A 19,850-nucleotide genomic window follows, 5' to 3' on the forward strand; every position below is an offset into this window, starting at 1 on the left:
AGTGAATGGCAAATGGCGTTGGGAATTATGTATGAAGCCATGTATATTAGGCGAACATTAATAACTGATGATGGTATCTCGACTATTCCAGGATCAATCAACGCCCAAAACTCCTTCCTTTCATAGACCCAAGGTATTCCGCCCAAAAGACAAATTCGAACGAAGACCAGAGCATTGAAACCTGGTTAAAACTAGATATCTTCCTCGGGGGCAAGATCCCACTTTCTTGTTGCCATCTTTCTGTGCTTCTTGCCGGGGGATGAGCTTCCGGAAGCGGCAGGAGAGAACATGCTGTCAGCTAATTTCAGCTGGTCCATACGACGAAGTGCGCTCTCGATGTCACTTTCACGGCCAAGGTGATTGGAACCATGTGATGACTCCAATACGTTCTTAGATTTCGGCTTCTTGGTGGGTGAGCGGCCCATGAGTTCACGTTCCAGGGCAGCGATCCTGCTTCGCAGCTGATCATTCTCCAGTTCCAGTTCTTCTACCCGCTGATCGGTAGCTGAGCCGGGATCCTCATAGACTGAGTGATAGATGTTAGCTGAGCTTAAGGCAACGTGACCGTGGGCGGCGATCTCACCTTGGAACCCTCGAGACAACAATTCAATCTTCTTATCAAGATGTTCATCATTGCGGCCAACCTGATTGTATCAGCCACAGTCAATATCAGCCCAAAACTTGGGTACGCACCTGTTCGTCAAACGCAGTCTGCCACCTCTTCCTCTCCTCTTCCATTCGCTCGTCCATGTCGGCCCAGCATTCCTCTCGCACCTCCTGTTCGATGAGCAGACACTTCTCCTCACTTGACTTGAGTCTCATCTCCAGGTCGGCTCTCATGATCTCCTCTTCCGCAAGCCGCACAGCCAAGGTCTCGTTTTCAGAATTTAGTCGTGCAATCTCGGTAGCTGCCTTTTCAAGCTCTTCGCTCAAGGCTAGGTTGGGCGAGTTGCGTCCACTGGCGGCTCCTTTGCAGGAGCCCAGCGTGCTGGACAGAATAGATTCGGTGACAGATGGCACTCGGGGAACGGTTACTTCGCGAGCCAAGGCGGAATAACGTAGGATCTGCGATGTCGCATTATAATCACCCAATGGATCAGCTGTAACGATCATGATCGCTTTCTGCGGGTGGCGGTTGAAACCAGGTATCTGATTCGAGGAGGGAAAGGAGTTCGAAAACAGCAACTCCGTCAACTTGCACTGCCTGAAAGGTACCAGAGCAGTCTATCCCGAGTCAGCGAGGAAAGAGACATCATCGGCATCACGAAACGTACCTTCCCTTCTTGGATTTCACTCTGCATCTGTAAACATTGTCCCAGATACATGAGACTCTCGTTGATTTTACCCGCTTCCGCCAGGGTAGATCCCGCCGTCTTTGCAGTTCTCGCCCGCTCAGAACCTACAATCATCTTGTTACAAACGAGGTGACAAGCGGTTTCTTAGTGACTTACCAGCAAGATCGGCAACAGTGAGCGTGTTTCCAATCCATGTTTCTTCTCCTGTCCTCTTATTTCTCATCCTCCTCTTAACTTCAAGGCAGAAGAATCCGTGGCTCCGGGAACTAACACTGTTAGCACTAGTCCCTGTCACTCTACGCTCGGTCATTCCGACTTCGAGGACTGCCAGAGCCTCTTCGTATGTGCTACAAGCAATCTTGCGGAGTCCGGCCACGACCTTTCTGTCAGGGGATCCTTCGGTCGACTTGTACAGAAGGGGTCTGCGACGGTCTTTCTGGGCATTTGCTCCTTGGCGCGACATGGCACTTCCTTGACCGGGTACGACGGCAGGCGAAAGTAAGTCGAAAATTCGATCGTTGTACACCTCATACATTGAAACTAGGACGATGTATTCGGAATTGTGGTTAAGTTCGACGGTCAAGTGGCTAACATCCGGCAAACGAGGCAAAGCGCTGGGCTTTTGAGGCATATTGCGACGAGGGAAGATTAGGGCAGGAGTCGGTTCCTGAAGTATGTGAGAAGATTGTTTAGCATAATCGATTGGGTCCCTATCAGTGGCGGTGAATGAAGGTGCTTTGGGGGAGCCTAGGATGACCCGGCCGATTCTCTCCTTGAAGAGAGCCGCTGGACCAGTACGGCAGGCGCGCAGGGCGAGCGCCTCCTTTGAGGGGGGATTGAGGGGTTGAGGGGCTGAGGGGCCAATAGAGGGTTTGGGTGCGCGTCTCGGAACTGATGGACGTGATGTTTGAAATCCTGCCAACGGGCTCAAGGGAATGGGGTATCGTACCGTCATGGGTGTTTCGGCCCGAGAGGAGCTCATGGGGGTTTGTGCTCGAGAGTGTCTTCCACGGTCGCCATTCCAATCGCCATATACCGCTTCGAGGAATGTCTGCGCTGTGAACAACTGGGCTTCCGAGGCATCTGATGCGGCTACTGAGGACAGGAGTACTGGGCTAATAGAGTTGTCGGGGGGTTTGATTGTTGAATCCAGGGACCGGAAGATAACGTCGAAGCTCATTTGTGTAAGACCTCTCTGTGTCTTTGAGCCGAGGATAGTGTGACTCTGTACAGGAAAGCCATTAGTATCTTTCTTTCCGGTCAATCACATACGGTCTTTTATCGTCCGCACCTTTCCACTCCCTGTGACGCCCAGCGTGGCAACCAGCCCATCTCTGCCTTCAAGCAGTACACCTCTGACCAACGATTCCAGCCCAGTATCCTCAAAGACAGTCAATTGGGACGCCGACTCGTCGAAAACCTTGGTGAAGCCGAACTTCTCGACCGCACGCTTCCTGGCATCATTTGGTGGCTGTAGTATAATGTGTGTTGGAATAGGAGCCGAGGGCATCCCATCGCTCTCAGCATTGTTAGTCTGCTCCTCTGGGGACTCAATCACGAGACATCGTTCAGCATAAGGTTCCTGGTGCTGCGAAACGGGAGGGCGAAGTCGTAGATAGACCTGGAAAAGGGATGCTTGTGAAGGTCTTGTTGTTGTACTCATGATGGCGATATCCTGTAGGTGCTGGTCGGACGCCTTTAAGTGAGATGAGGTCGAGAACCAACGCAAAAGAGTGACGACTTGCTGGCAGCTCCTCTGGATGGTTTCCACAGTTGGAAGGCAAGATACAGTTCTTTCCTAATCGGGTTAGTAATTGGTTGTCCAGACAACACAACCCAAAAAGGGAAGTCGCCCGCAGATGGCATCTTCTTCAGGCTGCCAGATGATGACATCCATTTCTGACCTGTCCAGTACCTTAAATTTTCAATGTCCCACCAATTTATCAATTCGTCAAACCAGTTAAGATGTCCACTGCTCACAGTACTCTTAAGACCCGCGAACGCGATGTCTGACCCTTCAGCCTTGGCTGGCTGCCCGTTGCTTGGAGGCTTGGCTTTTCTCACAATCCTCGCCCCGCTCGTACTCGCCTAACTTCGAATCAGCATTGGGCTTGGTTGAAGCACGTTGGAACATTGGATGAAGAACTAGCCTAAGCAAACGGATACTAACCCAAATTGGCTGCTCGTATTCTAAGCCATGGTCATCGTTCCCGGCAGCCAGTGATTGCTACTCCAGAAGTATGGTTTAGTGGGAGAAAATGGTTATAAGCCTCAAATCAGGGCACGGGGCGAGTCTGCGCCTCGACCCAGCTGAACCAGAAATGTCCGTTGCATGTAAATGCTGTAGCTTGCTTGCCTTTATCGGATACCCTGCTACACCAGTTTGGGAAACCCTCGTTTTCGCCAAAGTGCCCTGGGCTGCGGCGAAGAATGCGAGATCATGAGGGCTTCGCATATATAAAGGGCCTCTATGGTCCATATCGCAATTTCAATCTCTTAGACGACATCTTGATAAACCAAAGGCTGTTGCAAGTCGATTCATCAAATTTTCCTTACTCCTGTCTTGTACCCATTCCTATCAGAAACGAGTGCCTCCCCATAGACAACATCATCATGCTAGAAGCGAGATCACCACATCGTAAGTCCAGTTCGACCACTCGTCAATATGGCCACCATCGTCTCTAACATGATGTAGAAGAAGGAAGCTACTGGTATTATGCACCAAATAAGGGTGCTCCAATTGCCTTCGCATTCCTTTTTGCTGCGTCCGGTATCACCCACATATACCAGTGTTTGTATGACATAGCTGCCTCTAAGATGAAATGACAAGCACTGATTTCTCGGCCACAGCAAATACAAATCGTGGAAGGTGACAGGCTTGCTGCCATGGTCCGCTACACTCTTCACAGCAGGGTTCATTATGCGGGCCATTGGCGCTTTCGGTCAATGGGACAATCTAGGCATATTCATTGCGAGTAATGTTCTCTTGCTGGTGGGACCGTAAGTTTCTGTCTATTGTGCATTGTTCTTGCTCGCGATGCCTGACTCTCTTATAGACCTGTCTACGAAGGAGCCAACTTCTTCACTCTGGGTCGCATTCTTTACTATGTCCCCTACCACTCGCCAATTCACCCTGGCCGAGTATTTTCGACCTTTATTGCCATGGGAATTACGATTGAGGTGATTACAGCGAATGGAGCTTCTCTGGCGGCCAACTCAGACAATAGTATCAGCAAGCAGAATACTGGCAAAGCGCTACTCAAGGCTGCACTGATTTTGCAGCTTGCCTTGATGGTGGGATTTATCGCCCTTGTAGGCAAATTCTACCTCAATTGTCGCCGTGCAGGTGTCTTGAACAACAAGGTCAAGCATCCCTTGTATGTTCTGTTATGCAGCTGTACACTTATCACGGTGCGAACCATCTACCGAACGGTCGAGTACTTCACTGCTGCGAGCCTCAACATTTCCAATGTCTCGGATTTGAGTCCCATTCTGAAAGATGAATGGTTCTTCTGGGTGTTTGAGGCTGTTGTCATGTTCACAAACACCACTTTACTCAATGTTTTCCATCCCATGCAATGGCTCCCACGCTCGAACAAGATCTATCTCGCGACGGATGGGGTGACAGAGATCGAAGGCCCTGGATGCGAAGACGGTCGACCATTCCTACAGACTCTCATTGATCCTTTTGACTTGATCGGCCTCATCGCAAACAAAGGAAGGAAAGTGAAGTACTGGGACGTTCTCGATGCGAACCAGAAACAGTCATCGTCCCCTGCCCAAGTGTGAGACTCTCACACTCTCTTCTCTTTGCCTTTTTCACCCATTCTTTCCCGTCTCTCTTTTTGTAATTATTTCTTGTTTTGTGTAATACGTTGCACTTTTGTTCGTTATATTTCTGTGTCACGTCCGCTGTTCATCTAGACTATATATTGGGTGGAGTATATAGATCGCATGCTTTCACAATTTATCTCAAGAATCGTACTATTCGCAAGTTGCAGTATCTAAGCAAAATCATATTTCAACCTAGATAGAACGGAAATATACCAATCAATTTGCTACAACCGACGCTGATGGAAATTTTAACCAACCTGAGAGTGGCTGAAGGCGTGTTGTGTTTATCGATAACGATGTTCGATCTCCCGCAAAGCCAAGGTAGCTTCGAACCACATGGCCTTTTAGCTCAGACAAACATTCACAGGTTGTTCGCTTCTCCCTTTGCAATACCAGTTGAGCGACTGCCAACGATTGGTTGTCACTAACTTATTGTGCTTGACGATAGACTCTGAGCTTTCAAGAACATTCAATTTTATCGCTGATATTCCTGGCGTTTAACACTGAGCTACCTAGCTTTGTCCTCCACAGCAGCAACTCCGAAGCCTCCTTTGCCAAGAGCTCACCATTCCCTCAGGCCATATACAACCGTCACCATGTTGTCTTTTTTATCGTCAAATCTGTCTAACACGCGGCAATCTGTGGCGCAAGTCCTCAATTTCGCGCTGGTTCTGTCCACAGCGTTTATGTTGTGGAAGGGCCTCTCCGTGTTCACGTCAGTACCAGTCTTGGAAGGATAGCTTTCAATAGACTAACCTTCAGTTCGAATGTCTACAGAGCAAGCTCGTCACCCATAGTTGTCGTGCTCTCCGGATCCATGGAGCCAGCCTTCCAAAGAGGCGACCTGTTATTCTTGTGGAACCGCAGCCCACGGGCAGAACTAGGTGAAATCGTGGTCTACAACGTCCGGGGCAAGGATATCCCGATCGTGCATCGCGTCGTTAGAACGTTCCCTCAAATCGAAGGCAAAGCGAAGAAGGTCAAGGAGGTTACAGAGTGCGTTTTGGTGTTCCGCCTTCGATCTGCAGCGAACAATTACTGACCGGGCGGATCTGTCATAGGACCTCCTCCGTTCCTCCCAACATGCTTCTCACCAAGGGAGACAACAACATTGCCGACGATACCGAGCTGTATGCGAAGAACCAGGACTTCCTACATCGCGAGGAGGATATTGTTGGCAGCGTACGGGGGTATATGCCCATGGTGGGATATGTGACTATTATGCTCAGTGAGCACCCGTGGCTCAAGACGGTCTTGCTTGGTATTATGGGTCTGATGGTCATACTGCAACGGGAACAATAGTTTATGTTGGAGGTCTACTGAATACATTTGGCTTCTATTTCACTAAGGTTGTTTGTGGCTGAACTACGACTGCAGCTGGCATCCTGTGTTGGTTCCTCCAATCTGAACGTATGCGGCCGAAGTTTACACTGCTGTCATTGTAACGTGTCCTATGCCCGGAATTTCTGTAAGAACAGCCAGAGTGGCTGATGTATGCAACTAGACCATCTACTGCGAACTGCTTCAGCGCAACGTAAATTGCCATAGTTTCTCACCTCGTCAAGGAATTCAATCAGACACGGGGTCCTCAATAAAAGCATAATTAGAGGATTTTAGAGACATAAACTGGCGAAGTTAGAAATGATCCACCGCCTACTCTTCGGCACTGACTGTCGTCACTTCAGGTCAAAGAACGCCGCCGATGCTAAACTCCACCCCGCTTACCCGTCACGGCCCCGCCTTGTGAGCTAGCTGGGGCTCAGGAGTTGTTATGCTGCACGCATATCACAAGCAGCTTCTTCCTGGGTACTCATCTTCACTATTCAGAAATAGGAACAGGATCCTCACGCTAGCTTTATAGCCCTCTACTGTTCCACATAAGTTTGTCCCCGGTGAAGAGTCGCGAACATGGGTAGTCAGAAGCGGATAGCTAAGGTATGTCATGGGATCGAGTCGCCCTCGAATTCACTATGGTTCTACTTGCTTGCTGACGGTATTAATGCGCTACAGGAACTTGCCGAGCTTATAGAGTCTCCTCCCGCCGGCATCAGCGTCGAGCTGGTGGACGAGTCGAACCTGTATGAATGGAAAGTCTACATGGAGGGACCAGAAGGCTCACCATACCACGTAAGTTATTACGCGATGAATGTCGCTCCTGGCCAAGATGCAAGCGCTAACCATTGTCAAAAAAACCACAGAAAGGCAAATTCCAAGTCAAGCTCGTCCTTCCCACCCAGTATCCCTTCAAACCGCCGACAGTGTCGTTCGCGACGAAGATCTACCATCCGAATGTCACCAATGACGACAAGGGGAGCATGTGTCTAGGCATGCTGCGGCCCGACGAATGGAAACCCAGCTCCCGGATCTCAGCTGTGCTGGAGTTCGCGCGACAGTTGCTTAAAGAGCCCATGCCGGACGATGCGGTTGAAGGACGGATCGCGGAGCAGTACAAGAACGATCCCAAGCGGTACGAGGAGATTGCCAGGGAGTGGACGAGGAAGTATGCATCGGAATAAAGGCGTGATTGGAAGAAGTGATGGCTGGTGCGCAGCCGTTGCGCGAGAATCAGGGACGCGAAAGAATCTCAGCGTCCTCCTTCATGTGAAAGTTTAAAGACTGGGTGTCCTATTGCTTGCGTGCCTCAACACCCTGGTATCTCGACTGTGGTTGGCTTCCTACTGGCATTGTACGGTCGGGCTCGATGGACCCTTGTCCACCTTTCACTTTCCGCTTCTCTACCATCTTTCTCGGTCTTGGGAGCACCCGGACGCACTCAGACTATCCCTGCGTCGAAGGCCGGCGCTGCTACGTCTTCGCACAAGCGTGTGAAGAGTACGAGTCATATTCTTTAGATACTCCATCACTAGAGAATACAGAAGTCAGTCATAGATGATCAGGCAGAAAAAGCATCTAGTCTTATGCATGCACTGTCTGCGTAGCTTAACGCCAAAGTCAGGACCCGTTTCCGACCAACATATTATCTCCAACACACAGATGATACATTGTCGACTCAATGCATGACTCAGTTTCCAGTACCACCGTTTCGATTCCGCTATAAAAGAAACAAGTGATGCATGCCAAGGGGCATAGAAGGGCTTGTGCCTCTAGCCTGGTCTCCAGATAGTTTCAACGAAACTGGTCAATACTCCATAATCGAACATGAACTGATAATGTGCTATAGCCTACAGCCTACAGCCTACAGCCTACAGGGATAACCGGAGCTGTTCAACGGGAGCAGCCGTAGCCCGACGCAAGGTACGTCACATTTCAAGCCTGGAATTAGTCATTTAAGGCAACCGGATCGATTTGCACCGAGTACGCACTACAACGGAGTACTCCGTATTCGAGGAGAGATGATCAAAAATACTGACTCCTTCCCTCGGACTTGGGTAATCGGGACATTAGAAGAGACCCTTGGGTGGAGCACGCCCATTATACCTTAGCGGAAGATGAAACGCGAGGGAACGAATGAAGGGTTCTAGACTAGACTAGGCGTTTTCCAAGCCAAACCTCAGTGCCGCACATTTAATCAAATAAAACAAGATACCGAAGGACACTAGTCTAGAGAATTAACGGGCGTAACGCGCAGTTCATCGTCATCACATCGTTTACCCACGGTTTGTGTTTGGGACATGTCGAAATTCGCTTAAGGTACTTGGAGAAGGTGTAGAATGAGATTGATGATGGGCAGGTACTTTTGAAGCTCTCCTATCCTAGGTATGCGTCCATGGATGTGACACCTCCAATCCATTGTTAGTACTGCTGCACAGTGCAGACGGAACGGAACGAAGGTCGAACCCATGGTTGGGAACATAGTTGTTGTTGGCTGATTTGATCTGCAGACTGCAGCCATGCTAGTACATGACTGGACCTGTTCCTGTAGCGCAATGATAGGTAGACTAGAGTCGAACCACAGCATGGAGTAGATAGACGCCTGTCATTGTCACCTGCATATGAGCCACTAATTGGATGCTGGATCTGTCATACTGCTGAATGACAGGGGTGAGGGGTAAATTATTGCATATTAATGGGATTATCGATATAACTCGAACCCCTGCAGGCATAGATACTTTAGGATAGGTACCAATCTATCCCCTCTGAATGGTGGATAGATATCTCTGGTACATTGGATGAAAAACGTAGATAAAGTGCCCTGTATCTTTAGCGTAGATACAGAGCTTCCAACTTACAACTTCCAAGTATCAAGACAAGGACACGGAGTCTTGCCCGACCGACGGCCATCTGTTGATATCATCCGATCGTCATACTTGTTAATTCGAAACAGCTCGGAAAACCCCATATTTCATTACTCGGAACCGAAGATTTCAGGAACTCATAGGCTTCCTTCCTTTTCCCTCCAACGTTCTATTAAATACTTGTAGCGTCTGGTGGAGTAAAAGAAAAAACATAAGTGATACAGCGCTAGACCAAACAAGGCAGTTTGGCCTCATTTTTCCCCTTTTCCGCATCATCTCAAAAATCACAATTCATCAAGCTACTACAGAGTACTAGTCGACTACCCACCCTTACGAAGTACTACTGAGAAATTACGTTTAGGTATGGGCTATGAGTACGAACCTTAGGCTAAGCGTCACTAAGAAAAGCACAAGATCTCGTTTCTTTCGTTCTTTTCCAGCTTTCTTCTTGACCCAATTTTCCCTCCACAATCTGGGCCCTTTTTTCTTCCTGTCCTCTCCTGGAGATTGAGTCTTCAATTGAACCTCTGGCAGGGTCCTGTGGCTTTTTCTTGTCCGATGGATTGATATCATCTGGTGTGGGTGCTGGGGCCTCTTCGTTCCTCTTGTCTATTCTTCCAAATATTTTGACGCTCATTTGCTTGCCCCGTTCCGCTGTTATCGTTAGCTCGGGCTATACGACCTCTCAACACAACACCAGACCACCCATCTGTTATCCTTTCGCTGCCTCGTCAAACTCTCGTTATTCTCTACGACTCTCGTTTCCTCCTCTCCAACGACCCTTATATTTGTGTGCCTCTCTGACCGTGGTATTGCACCCCCGTTCGTCATCCATTGCGTTATCGACAAATGTCCAGCGGGAACTGGGTTCTATCTCGTGGCCATGGTCACAGAAAATGGAGAGTTGCAATGGTCCTCCCGGCAAGGCGAACGTGAGACCGCCATGAGTCGCAGAGCACCGCCTCATCTGCGTCTCGATCCTCTGAGAATCCATCCTCCCGATTCGCGACCTTCCACTGCCGGCGCACCTCGATCTCCCTCCCCCCTCTTACCTCCGGTTCCGCATCCTCCACGAAAATCATCTGCATATCCTCATCCTGATGACCCTTTCCTCCGCCCGGTCTCTCCTCAAGTTGGGGGGACTGATGAATACGCCCTGCGAAAACCAACCTACCGCAGTCGGACATTCCCTCGTTCGCCATCCCCAAATCTCCCTCGGCCGGTAGATGACTTTCAGCGTCCGTCATACCGAAGAGGCCCTCCTCCTGGCCGACCAGGATTGCGCATCTCCATGTCGAACCCCAGAATGTATAGCAGGCGCCCGAGGGGACAACCGTCTCGCGAACACCATCTCAACGAATCTCCGTCCCGAGGACTTGCGTTGCCCCGGTATACGCCCAATGGATCTTCCGACGTCTATACAGACGAAGCGCTCCGGTCCAGCGTCAATTCCGCAATGACGTCGCGGTCAAGCATTGAGCAAGCCAGTGGAACTGAGCGCAGCAGTGTCTTGACGAAGAGCAGCTCCATAACTGACCTGTCGCCGGACACTCCGGATGGCCCGGACGAAAAGGATGGCGGGATGAGCGTTGAAGACGCGATTTCCATGTACTTGGATGGGTTCAGCGATGTGACGGAGGAGCCAGCCTCACCGGGCTTTGGTGACGACAGAAAAATGCGACCTATCAGCCCACGCCCGCCGACGGAATTCACGTACGACGATGGTCATAGCTCCGACGAGAACTCTCCTGACCTCCATCCTTCGAACGACATGCCGCCGGTCCCACCGCTGCCCGACTTGACTTCCGTAGACAGAAAACTACAAGATGAGCAGTTTTTGAAAGAGACCAATGACGAAGGACCCCCAGCAGAGTCATCGAACCTGAAAGAGACCCAGGAAACCCCGACCGTCAATCGGTCGGAGACAAAGGTCCTACTTTCTGGCGTTGTGCCTCCGCCCCTTCTGCCGGGGACAGAGCATCGTGATCGGTATGGATTCCGCAAGAAAACGCACTATGTCACCCTTGAACAGTACGAAGCTTGGAATGGTCCATATTCAGAATTTGTAGCGAGCCGGAGACTCAAATGGGCGGAATTGCTCAAGGAGAACGGGCTGCCGACGTCCGAACCCACAGTGTTTCCGGCCAAATCGTCCAAGATGAAGCGGTTCGTCCGCAAGGGGATTCCGTCTGAGTTTCGTGGGGCGGCCTGGTTCTGGTATGCTGGGGGCTTCGATCTCCTCAACCGAAACCCGGGACTATATGACCGACTCGTCAAGGAAGCCATGGATTCTCCCAACAACGACGATAAGGAGCACATCGAGCGCGACCTGCACCGGACATTCCCCGATAACCTTCACTTCAAACCCGAATTCGTCGACGAAGCTATGAACCCGGGTACTAGCTCTGGCAGCAGCAACCCGAAGTACAGCTCGGTCACTGTTGAGACGCAGATGATCCAGTCACTCCGTCGCGTTCTCTATGCATTTTCCCTTCACAATCCCAAGGTGGGCTACACGCAATCGCTCAACTTTATCACCGGTATGCTCCTGCTATTTCTTCCGGAAGAAAAAGCGTTCTGGATGCTGCATATCGTGACGTCCGTCTATCTGCCGGGCACCCATGAGATTAGCCTTGAAGGTGCCAACATCGACCTCTGGATCCTCATGGTCCTGCTGAAGGAGACTCTACCCCACATTTACAACAAGATCGCCGGTAACCCTAGCCGGTCGAAGACTCCGGCCCTGACGGTGGATTCTCGGCTGCCGGATATCACGCTCGGACTGACCAACTGGTTGATGTCAATATTCATTGGCAGCCTGCCTTTGGAGACGACGTTGCGTGTTTGGGATGTGTTCTTCTTTGAGGGTTCAAAAACGTTTTTTCGTGTGTCGCTCGCCATATTCAAGGCCTGCGAGAAGGACATTCTTGCCGTATCTGATCCCATGGAAGTCTTCCAAGTGGTGCAGACGGTGCCGAAGAAATTGCTCGACGCGAACGCATTGCTGGAGGATTGTTTTGTACGACGAAACCGTGTTGGACAAGGTCGCATAGAGGAGTTGAGAGCCTCCCGACGGGCGGCTGTCCGGCAGGAGAAATTGAGGCGTTCACTGGCCATCAGCAAGGGTCAGCTCCAGGCTGCCACGGACGAGTGGCCGACCACAAGGTCGCGGACCCCTATCCCTGGGTTTGAACGCAAGGTCGCGGATTCATGGCGTCATATGAGGCAGCATGCCTTTAGATGATTGAGCAACGGTGGTTGCGGTTGACAGACTGCAAAGTCAATCTAGGCGATCCACGAGCTCGACCAATGTTCGAACACCATCTACACTATTAATGTTTATCATGTACAGCGAGGACATATGAATTCCCTTTTGTATCTAGTTTTGCCGTTTTCGGTCTGGCCTTCTGATACCCGTCTTGTAATCTCTGCCTCATCGTGACCTCCAGTAAATAAGAACCGTTTCCCCGAAGGGCTGATTTCCCAAAATGCGCCAGATGGTGACGCAGTCCAGGTGCCAGAAGAAATGCCATCCTCATCGCTTTAACAAAGTAAGCCTTTTTAAGCCCCTTCCTGTATAATGCCTCCAGATGCCGGGACAATTGATAACAATCTATTTCACAATTTCACCTGTTGGTAGACTGCTACAATGCCATTGGATACCATTTGATCGGGCCCGCTTTCCTCTTAACCTTGGGCCGATCGACGATCCTCTTCCCAAGAACCCCACCAATCTTTGCCATAGAGGCTAGACCCAAGTCAACTGCAGAAAGGGTCCAGACAAGGTCAGCAAACGGACAAGGATAAGAATAAACAGCTTGCATGGCAGGTACTGATAGTCTGGAAGTACTTGCCAGCAATGAGGCTGGCCGCCTCGACGACATCACATCGTCACACTTGTAGTGGCTGCCTTGAATTGGTTCGCCACCATCTATAACGGCTCATTGGTTTTAAGGGGAAGCGCCCAACGCAAATCTGTGCTACCTAAGGCAGTGTGGAAAGACAATTCATGATCCATCATATGTTACTCTGGGGGCCGAGGGTGACTTGGATCGCCTTGTCCCCAAGCAATATGGGGAGTGGCGGGGGGCTGGATGTTGCTGCTCTGGATCAGCCTGGTGAATTGTCTGACGCCCTTCTGACCAGCAGGAGCTGATTCAACCTTCCGAGACATGCTTTGGTTTTTCACCTCCTTGCATAGAAACACCTTTTTTCTCTTGTTCCATTCCTTATGCACCAGCACAGCCACTGGCTATATTCATCTCAGCCAGCTGTGACAACAGTGATTGGCTTCCATCTGTGATAAGTATGCGGCTGGATCGGTGATTGTACTACTTTAACGCAGACTTTACAGCGGCCTAGGTTGTCAACGTGTCTTGGAGAGAAGATGACCATGATCATGCCCACTTTTATTTCTATTTGTTGATTTCTATTGGCTTTTCTTGGTCTAGACCGCAACCGCGGCCATGAGAACTTCCAATGCTGCATTTTTGCGGCTGATACACTGGGTCATGTAATCTCGATCGGTGACGGACAAGCCTCTCAACATTGGCTCGTTGGAGTCGTGTCGGGGAGCCTCGCATTGCCTGCTGTCGTCCACAAAGTCTACGGATCCATTCACAAGGTTTTGTAATGCGTCGAGGGCTTGCCTCCCCTTTGAGAGGGTCATCTTGACGAGAACATTCCGGATGGCTTGACCCTCTTCCTTGGTGACTTTGTAGTCCCCCAGAGAGCAGGGGATCAGGCGCTGCTCTTCTTCCGGCGGTGCTAGGCGCCGGTTGTTTATGGTCAGTTGCTCGAATAATGTGAAGATCAGCTCGATCGCTGAAAGGGTGAGGAGGATTGATGAAAAGGACTTGTCGCAAGCGGCACAGGTGATGAATTTCTCGCACGTCTCAAGAGTTGATGTGATTGACTTCAGCGCCAAGTCGAATCGGTCGGACCTATCACGACACGTAAGCTGATGTAGAGTGGATATGTTGACCGCTTGGGTTTGAACGCAGGCGCACGGATCCCCGGTTACATCTAGACGGGCAGGAGGGGACGGGAACCCATATGATAGCGGTGTGGTGGGGTCACTGAGTTGCCGCAAGTATGTATCGCCGGGGAACGAGACAGGTGTCGTGAAAGCTTCAAGGCTCTCTGATGTGCTTTCCCTGGGAGTCTGAAGAATCGGGGCCAGGTCCATTGCCCACGTGTCCAAGTCCTGTGGCGTGGGAAGGCATTCGTTCTCATGTTCGGTAGACTCGATGCATTGATTGGCCGGTGTGGGCTGGACAGAAGATTGAAGAGGAATATGGCCCTGCTGGCATTAGACGCGGTACATGATTGGCGTTGCAGATCCAAGCGACTCACCTGTTTCCAGCGGCTCGAGGAGAAAAATGGACTTGGAAGTAGTGTCGTCGGATCTGAGAGATCGATGTTCAGGTTCCCCAGCTCTCCATGGGCATCCCGCAATTGGCTTGTCAGCCATTCCATCCGTAGCTGATGCTCCCTCTCTACTGTCTTCCGGTTTTTGCTCCCTTTGGGCTTTCCTGCCCTGTTTTGATAGCCGTAGCGACAATGCAAGCCCTTGGATGTGCAACGGAAACAGGGAGACCCCCCGGAGCACTTGACCTTGCATTGATGACACGAATCACAGGCAGAGCGCAGCTTTTTGTGATCCGAGTTGCTCTGCTGGGTTGTCGTAGGACTGGTCAAGTAAGAAAGTGTAGATGTCATAATGGCGCCAAGAAAAATGGTGAAGAGAGCGATCCTCAACCAAATGGTCGTTTTTGATCCGGAGAAGGATGCTTAGCATTTTCAAAGAAACCGAAAACGCTACCGGAAGAGGGTTCAAATAGAAGAAGCGCCGCGATGGGGCCAAAAAGGCCACATTGGAGAAGTCAGAAACCCGATGCTCTCTGACGCATCATCGTCCCATTGCCAAGTCGCTGAGGGCTGAGTCCAATAGCGAACCAACAATCATGCTGACACTTTCGTTGGCGTCCAATCGCTACGACCAGCCTGGAAGCCTGGTAGTCTGGCTGGCACACGCGAGAGCTAAAATGACAGGGGGGATGACCTAAACCAAGGGGTAAACGAAGGGGAGGCTATTAATTTTCAAGAGCATGGCCATGGTGACACTAGGATTATGGTCAGCTCCCACTTACTGACGCTGATTGATCGAGCAAGAAGTGGTTCCCTGACTTACCGCTTCTGGTAAGTGGGAGGGTATGATGGATAAGATGAAGATAAGATGGCGCGTCCGCGTCGTATTTAGTGAGAAATAAGCGTGCAGCCTGGAGAGTAGCCTACCCAAAGAAGTCATTCTCTGACAACGAAGGAATGTTGGGTAAGACGAAAAGAAGGAAGGAAGGAAGGGAAAACAGTGGGAACTGAGGGAATAATGCAGGCCGGGTGGTCAGCTCACCTCGTAAAAGGGCTGGAATTGCCATGGGGTTGATGTCGAAAGGCGTGCCGTGTGCTGTGCTTGTACGGGCTTGGAAGTCTTGGAGGCTTGGACTTGGTCTGAGTAGAGGCTTGGCCCGCCTGGCTTGTCTGGCCCCCTCCGCCTCGGCCGAGCTCAGGCGTCCAGATCCTCGGCCGAACCCTAAAAGCGGACTGCCTTAGCTCGGCCGAGCTAAAGGATTTTGGCGCTTGACGGATAGATCTGACGATGATCTTCCTTAACTTTGTTTTGTCTGCTCCCCTAATGCATTCCCTTCACTGTTATTATTATTATTCCGCACGAACCCTCCGCCGCTGCATTCAGGCCGAACTTCTGTATTATTCTCCCCCCCCTCCATCCCCGAGACCGAGCTGGTCCCACCATGGCCTCCTTTAAAAGACTTCAGCACCATGGACCATCGTCCTCCCTCATCATTCATGCCGTCTACTCTAGTGTTCTTCCCAACCTTGATCATCTACGGTAATTGCTTCTCATCGCATATACTCCCTCACAATGTCGGAAGCGCCTAAGCACGACGCGCCCTCGGCGATTAGCCCAATAGAAAACGAGGAGAAAGGCCTGGCCCCCAAACCCCTCGAGCGCGTCCCGCCCAATGGTGGTGCCAAGGCATGGGCTTGCGTTGCAGGCTCGTTTTTGCTACAGTTTTGTTCGTTCGGTTACGTCAATGCGTATGTGACTATTCTCCTCTATTCTCTCTTCGCCTCGTTTCCCCGTAGATCTGAGAACAACGAACTGATCCTTCGAGAATAGATGCGGGATTTTCCAATTGTACTACCAGGAGACCATGTTCAAGGATCAAAGCTCGTCGGCCTTGGCGTGGATCACCACCCTGCAGATCTTCCTGCTTTTCATGTTCGGTCCTGCTGTGGGGAAAATGATTGATGTCTATGGATGCCGCAGGACGCTCCCGCCATTCAGCATTATGGCTGTGTTTTCAGTGTGCATGCTGAGCTTGTGCACCAAGTACTGGCAGGTCATGCTGGCGCAGGGAGTCGCCTTCGGTCTGGCTGCCGCTGGGCTATCTCTTCCCGCCATGGCCACGGCGACGCAGTGGTTCTCGACTAAGAAAGGTTTGGCAGTCGGCATTGTGTCTGCAGGTAGCAGTCTAGGTGAGAATACGAACCGCTGAAAACGAAATTGACCTCATGGATGGCTAATGCAGACGCAGGTGGAGTGATTTACCCATGCATGCTCCCTCGACTGATTGAACAGGTCGGCTTCGCGTCGGCTGTTCGTTGGACTGCACTCATGCAAGGCATCCTTTTATTTATTGCCAACCTTCTCTGCTCGTCTCCTTTCCCGCCGCTTGGTAAAGCAAGTAAAGGAACCCCCACAGACAAAGATGCCCCGCCCCGCAGTGGTCTTCGTGGGTTTAAGAGTTTGCCCTGGGGTTTCTTCGTGTTGGGTTGTTTCTTCACCATGTGGGGCCTTTTTGCGCCCCTTAATTACCTCCCAGAGATGGCGTCGCTTCATGGATATCAAGACTTTGCTCAGTACACCTTGGCTATTGCCAATGCAGGATCCCTGGTTGGCCGGATTGTGCCTGGCTGGATAAGTGACATCATCGGACAGTTCAACACCATGTGCGTCGTGACCAGTATGTCCGGCGTCTTGGTGCTGGCCTTCTGGCTGCCACTGGAGTTTCATACGTCTCTGGCCGGTATTATTGTGTTTGCCTTGCTGTTTGGTTTTGTCAGCGGCGGCTTCGTGAGTCTGGGCCCCCCCTGTGTCGTTTCCCTTGCGGAGGACCGTGTGGATGAGATCGGAGTGAAGCTCGGCGGGTTCTGCTTGGCCATCGCACTAGGCGCATTGACCGGCCTTCCCATCGAAGGGGCAATCAAAGACCGCGAAGGCAACAAATTCACGGGTTTGATGTGCTTTGCAGGAGCAACGATGATTCTCGGGGGTCTATGCACGGCGACCGCTCGGGTGTTCAAGGGCGGACCACGACTCATGAAGAAAGTTTGATGAAAGGGCCTGGCTTGTAATTTATCAAAAGGGCCGCAATGCTACTGTTTGTAATGTTAGATAATAGCTTAATCAAATGAACCACTCTCTGAGGCGATTTCTAACTTTAGAACCGAGGATTTTGACTAGTCAGAGGGAATAGGACCATAATTATGACCGTCAGATAATCGACAGAACAGGGGAGTATAGAATGCACCGATAGCTGAACTAACCTGGCCTTATTCTCTTGCAACCTTGGAGCGTTAGCCTGCCTGATACGGGAGGCAAAGGTGCTCGGCATCTAATGTTCGGCTAGGGTGCGCGACTCACACAGGAATCATGTTGGATAGATAGCCCACTGATGTAACACACATGAATTTTGAGAAACTAGCCTTTTTCAGTCTACAGACAACCATAGCTGCACTTCCCATCGTCACAAGATTCATCGCAGTTTCATTCCATTTGAGAGTCCCGTGTGAATCTGCCCTACATCAACTCCGACTCCCATTCCAATCCTCCTACACCATTGCTATTGCCATTGCCATTCGTCTGCGGTGACACCGCACATGCACCCACTGGACGCAGCTCCATGATCTGAGTGAGACATCCACGAGGGGAGACCACCCGGTTCAGCCGCCATCCAGCCTCCTCCGCCAGCTTTCGGTACTCCTCCAGCGTCCGCTCCTTGTTTCTGCACCTCGCCAGCATGCGAATATCTGCGTACCGGGCTCCGCGTCCCAAACGCCCCTCAAACAGGACCGATTCAACAATCAAAACCCGGCTTACTCCCGGTTTGATGGTCATGGTCTCCCGGATCCGCCGAAGCAGCTTGATACAATCCTCGTCGCCCCAGTTATGCAAGATCCACCGAAGGAGGTAGACCGAGGATTCGGGAATCGAGTCCTGGAAGAAGTCTCCTCCGGTGATCGAGACGATTCTACTGGTCAGAGGATCATCGGCGGGGAATCGCTGCTTGAGGATCTCTGCAGTCGAAGGAAGCTCGAATGCAGCGGCCGTGGCGTCGGGGAACTTCTCCAGATAAGACCGGATAAAATCTCCCACTCCAGCCCCGATGTCTACCACAGTCTCTGACCTCACTTCGTCCCATGGGTAGTCGGCAAGCAGCCCAGGAGCCTCAACGACACTACCAGTACCGGTGATTTTGTGGAAGCCAGCAGCTCTGCCGGTTTCGGCCAGATACTGGTAGATAGGCTTGTCGGTGTTGTAGAAAAGCTCTGTTGCAGTTTTCGGCTGATCAGTCTTCAACTGGTCAGGGAGACGCGAGAGGAGATCATAGTATTCGCGAGGGAAAAAGTCAACCCAATTAATCCAGGTGGCCCAGTGGTCTTTGCGGAGAAGATTGGAGAGACGGTTGTTGGACAGCAGACCGGTCTTGGGGTCCTGCGAGAAGTACCCCATCTCACGAAGATACCGGACTATCTGAAATAGGCCTTGTTCATGCAATCCGGTGGCTTTGGCTAGCTCCGAAATGCTGCAAGGTTGGAGCTTCTCGACGTGATCGGCCAGTGCATATTCGGACGCACACAGCAGGACCTTGCTGTTGGTAAAGGCTAATTTCCGATTAGTCTTTTTTTGCTATACAAAGTGTATGGGTTTTGAAAAGGCCTACCAAAAACCCCATCTACCAACGTCATATGGGGCGGAGTCAGGGTGAGGAGAAGCTTGTCCAACACCTGCACTGTGTCTAAAAGTTTCTGGTAAACGGAGCTTGAAGAATCCAGCGAAGTTGGAGACACTTCAAGGCAGGAATTGAGCTCCTGCGACAGAGGACCTTCAAGCTGCGACAATGCATGCTTGATGTTCCAGTTCAAATGATCAAGTTCGTTCTCCATTCTGAATGTTTTCCGGTCAGGTACAACGTTTCTCAGTGAATTTTGATCCGTCAGTAAAGCGATAGCATTTATTTCCTCGACAGGAGCCTATCGAAGGAAGTAGCGTTTATGATACTATTAATTACCAGGTCAGCTTACAGCTGGCAGTGCTCGGTGGATATTCCATACGAGCCGATATATACCCCCCGAGGCCGTTCGGGGGGCGGCGTCCGGCACCATCTCACTCAGCTCGAAGCCGCCAGCATTAAGCGGCGTTAGGTTTCATCCCAGGAAT

General features: G+C 51.0%; 8 protein-coding genes across 8 annotated transcripts; 5 read left to right on the forward strand and 3 right to left on the reverse strand.

Moving 5' to 3' along the window:
• Window positions 1-191: 191 nt before the first annotated feature.
• Window positions 192-2,958, reverse strand: Aud_003569 (kinesin family protein; the record flags this gene model as incomplete). Its single annotated transcript, XM_043288519.1, has 6 exons — window positions 192-526; window positions 584-644; window positions 694-1,224; window positions 1,275-1,399; window positions 1,452-2,520; window positions 2,587-2,958. 6 exons carry the CDS (start codon window positions 2,956-2,958, stop codon window positions 192-194), a joined length of 2,493 nt encoding a protein of 830 aa, XP_043144454.1.
• A 950-nt stretch (window positions 2,959-3,908) lies between these two features.
• Window positions 3,909-5,084, forward strand: Aud_003570 (putative RTA1 domain protein; the record flags this gene model as incomplete). The annotated part of the gene is made up of 4 exons (XM_043288520.1): window positions 3,909-3,933; window positions 3,991-4,090; window positions 4,146-4,295; window positions 4,352-5,084. The coding sequence occupies 4 exons, from the start codon at window positions 3,909-3,911 to the stop codon at window positions 5,082-5,084; spliced, it is 1,008 nt and encodes a 335-aa protein (XP_043144455.1).
• A 641-nt stretch (window positions 5,085-5,725) lies between these two features.
• sec11 (signal peptidase complex catalytic subunit SEC11) lies at window positions 5,726-6,431 on the forward strand (the record flags this gene model as incomplete). Its single annotated transcript, XM_043288521.1, has 3 exons — window positions 5,726-5,844; window positions 5,907-6,125; window positions 6,191-6,431. The coding sequence occupies 3 exons, from the start codon at window positions 5,726-5,728 to the stop codon at window positions 6,429-6,431; spliced, it is 579 nt and encodes a 192-aa protein (XP_043144456.1).
• A 606-nt stretch (window positions 6,432-7,037) lies between these two features.
• On the forward strand, window positions 7,038-7,645 carry Aud_003572 (putative ubiquitin conjugating enzyme (UbcB); the record flags this gene model as incomplete). The annotated part of the gene is made up of 3 exons (XM_043288522.1): window positions 7,038-7,064; window positions 7,140-7,256; window positions 7,328-7,645. The coding sequence occupies 3 exons, from the start codon at window positions 7,038-7,040 to the stop codon at window positions 7,643-7,645; spliced, it is 462 nt and encodes a 153-aa protein (XP_043144457.1).
• A 2,563-nt stretch (window positions 7,646-10,208) lies between these two features.
• Aud_003573 (putative GTPase activating protein (Gyp3)) lies at window positions 10,209-12,569 on the forward strand (the record flags this gene model as incomplete). The annotated part of the gene is made up of 1 exon (XM_043288523.1): window positions 10,209-12,569. The coding sequence occupies one exon, from the start codon at window positions 10,209-10,211 to the stop codon at window positions 12,567-12,569; it is 2,361 nt and encodes a 786-aa protein (XP_043144458.1).
• A 1,203-nt stretch (window positions 12,570-13,772) lies between these two features.
• hasA (Zn(II)2Cys6 domain-containing transcription factor hasA) lies at window positions 13,773-15,046 on the reverse strand (the record flags this gene model as incomplete). The annotated part of the gene is made up of 2 exons (XM_043288524.1): window positions 13,773-14,627; window positions 14,681-15,046. The coding sequence occupies 2 exons, from the start codon at window positions 15,044-15,046 to the stop codon at window positions 13,773-13,775; spliced, it is 1,221 nt and encodes a 406-aa protein (XP_043144459.1).
• A 1,222-nt stretch (window positions 15,047-16,268) lies between these two features.
• Window positions 16,269-17,744, forward strand: hasB (MFS-type transporter hasB; the record flags this gene model as incomplete). The annotated part of the gene is made up of 3 exons (XM_043288525.1): window positions 16,269-16,444; window positions 16,527-16,885; window positions 16,945-17,744. 3 exons carry the CDS (start codon window positions 16,269-16,271, stop codon window positions 17,742-17,744), a joined length of 1,335 nt encoding a protein of 444 aa, XP_043144460.1.
• A 465-nt stretch (window positions 17,745-18,209) lies between these two features.
• Window positions 18,210-19,576, reverse strand: hasC (O-methyltransferase hasC; the record flags this gene model as incomplete). Its single annotated transcript, XM_043288526.1, has 2 exons — window positions 18,210-19,294; window positions 19,354-19,576. 2 exons carry the CDS (start codon window positions 19,574-19,576, stop codon window positions 18,210-18,212), a joined length of 1,308 nt encoding a protein of 435 aa, XP_043144461.1.
• Window positions 19,577-19,850: the final 274 nt, after the last annotated feature.

Source organism: Aspergillus udagawae, assembly GCF_001078395.1.
Source record: "Aspergillus udagawae IFM 46973 DNA, scaffold_2, whole genome shotgun sequence".
NCBI lineage: Eukaryota > Fungi > Ascomycota > Eurotiomycetes > Eurotiales > Aspergillaceae > Aspergillus > Aspergillus udagawae.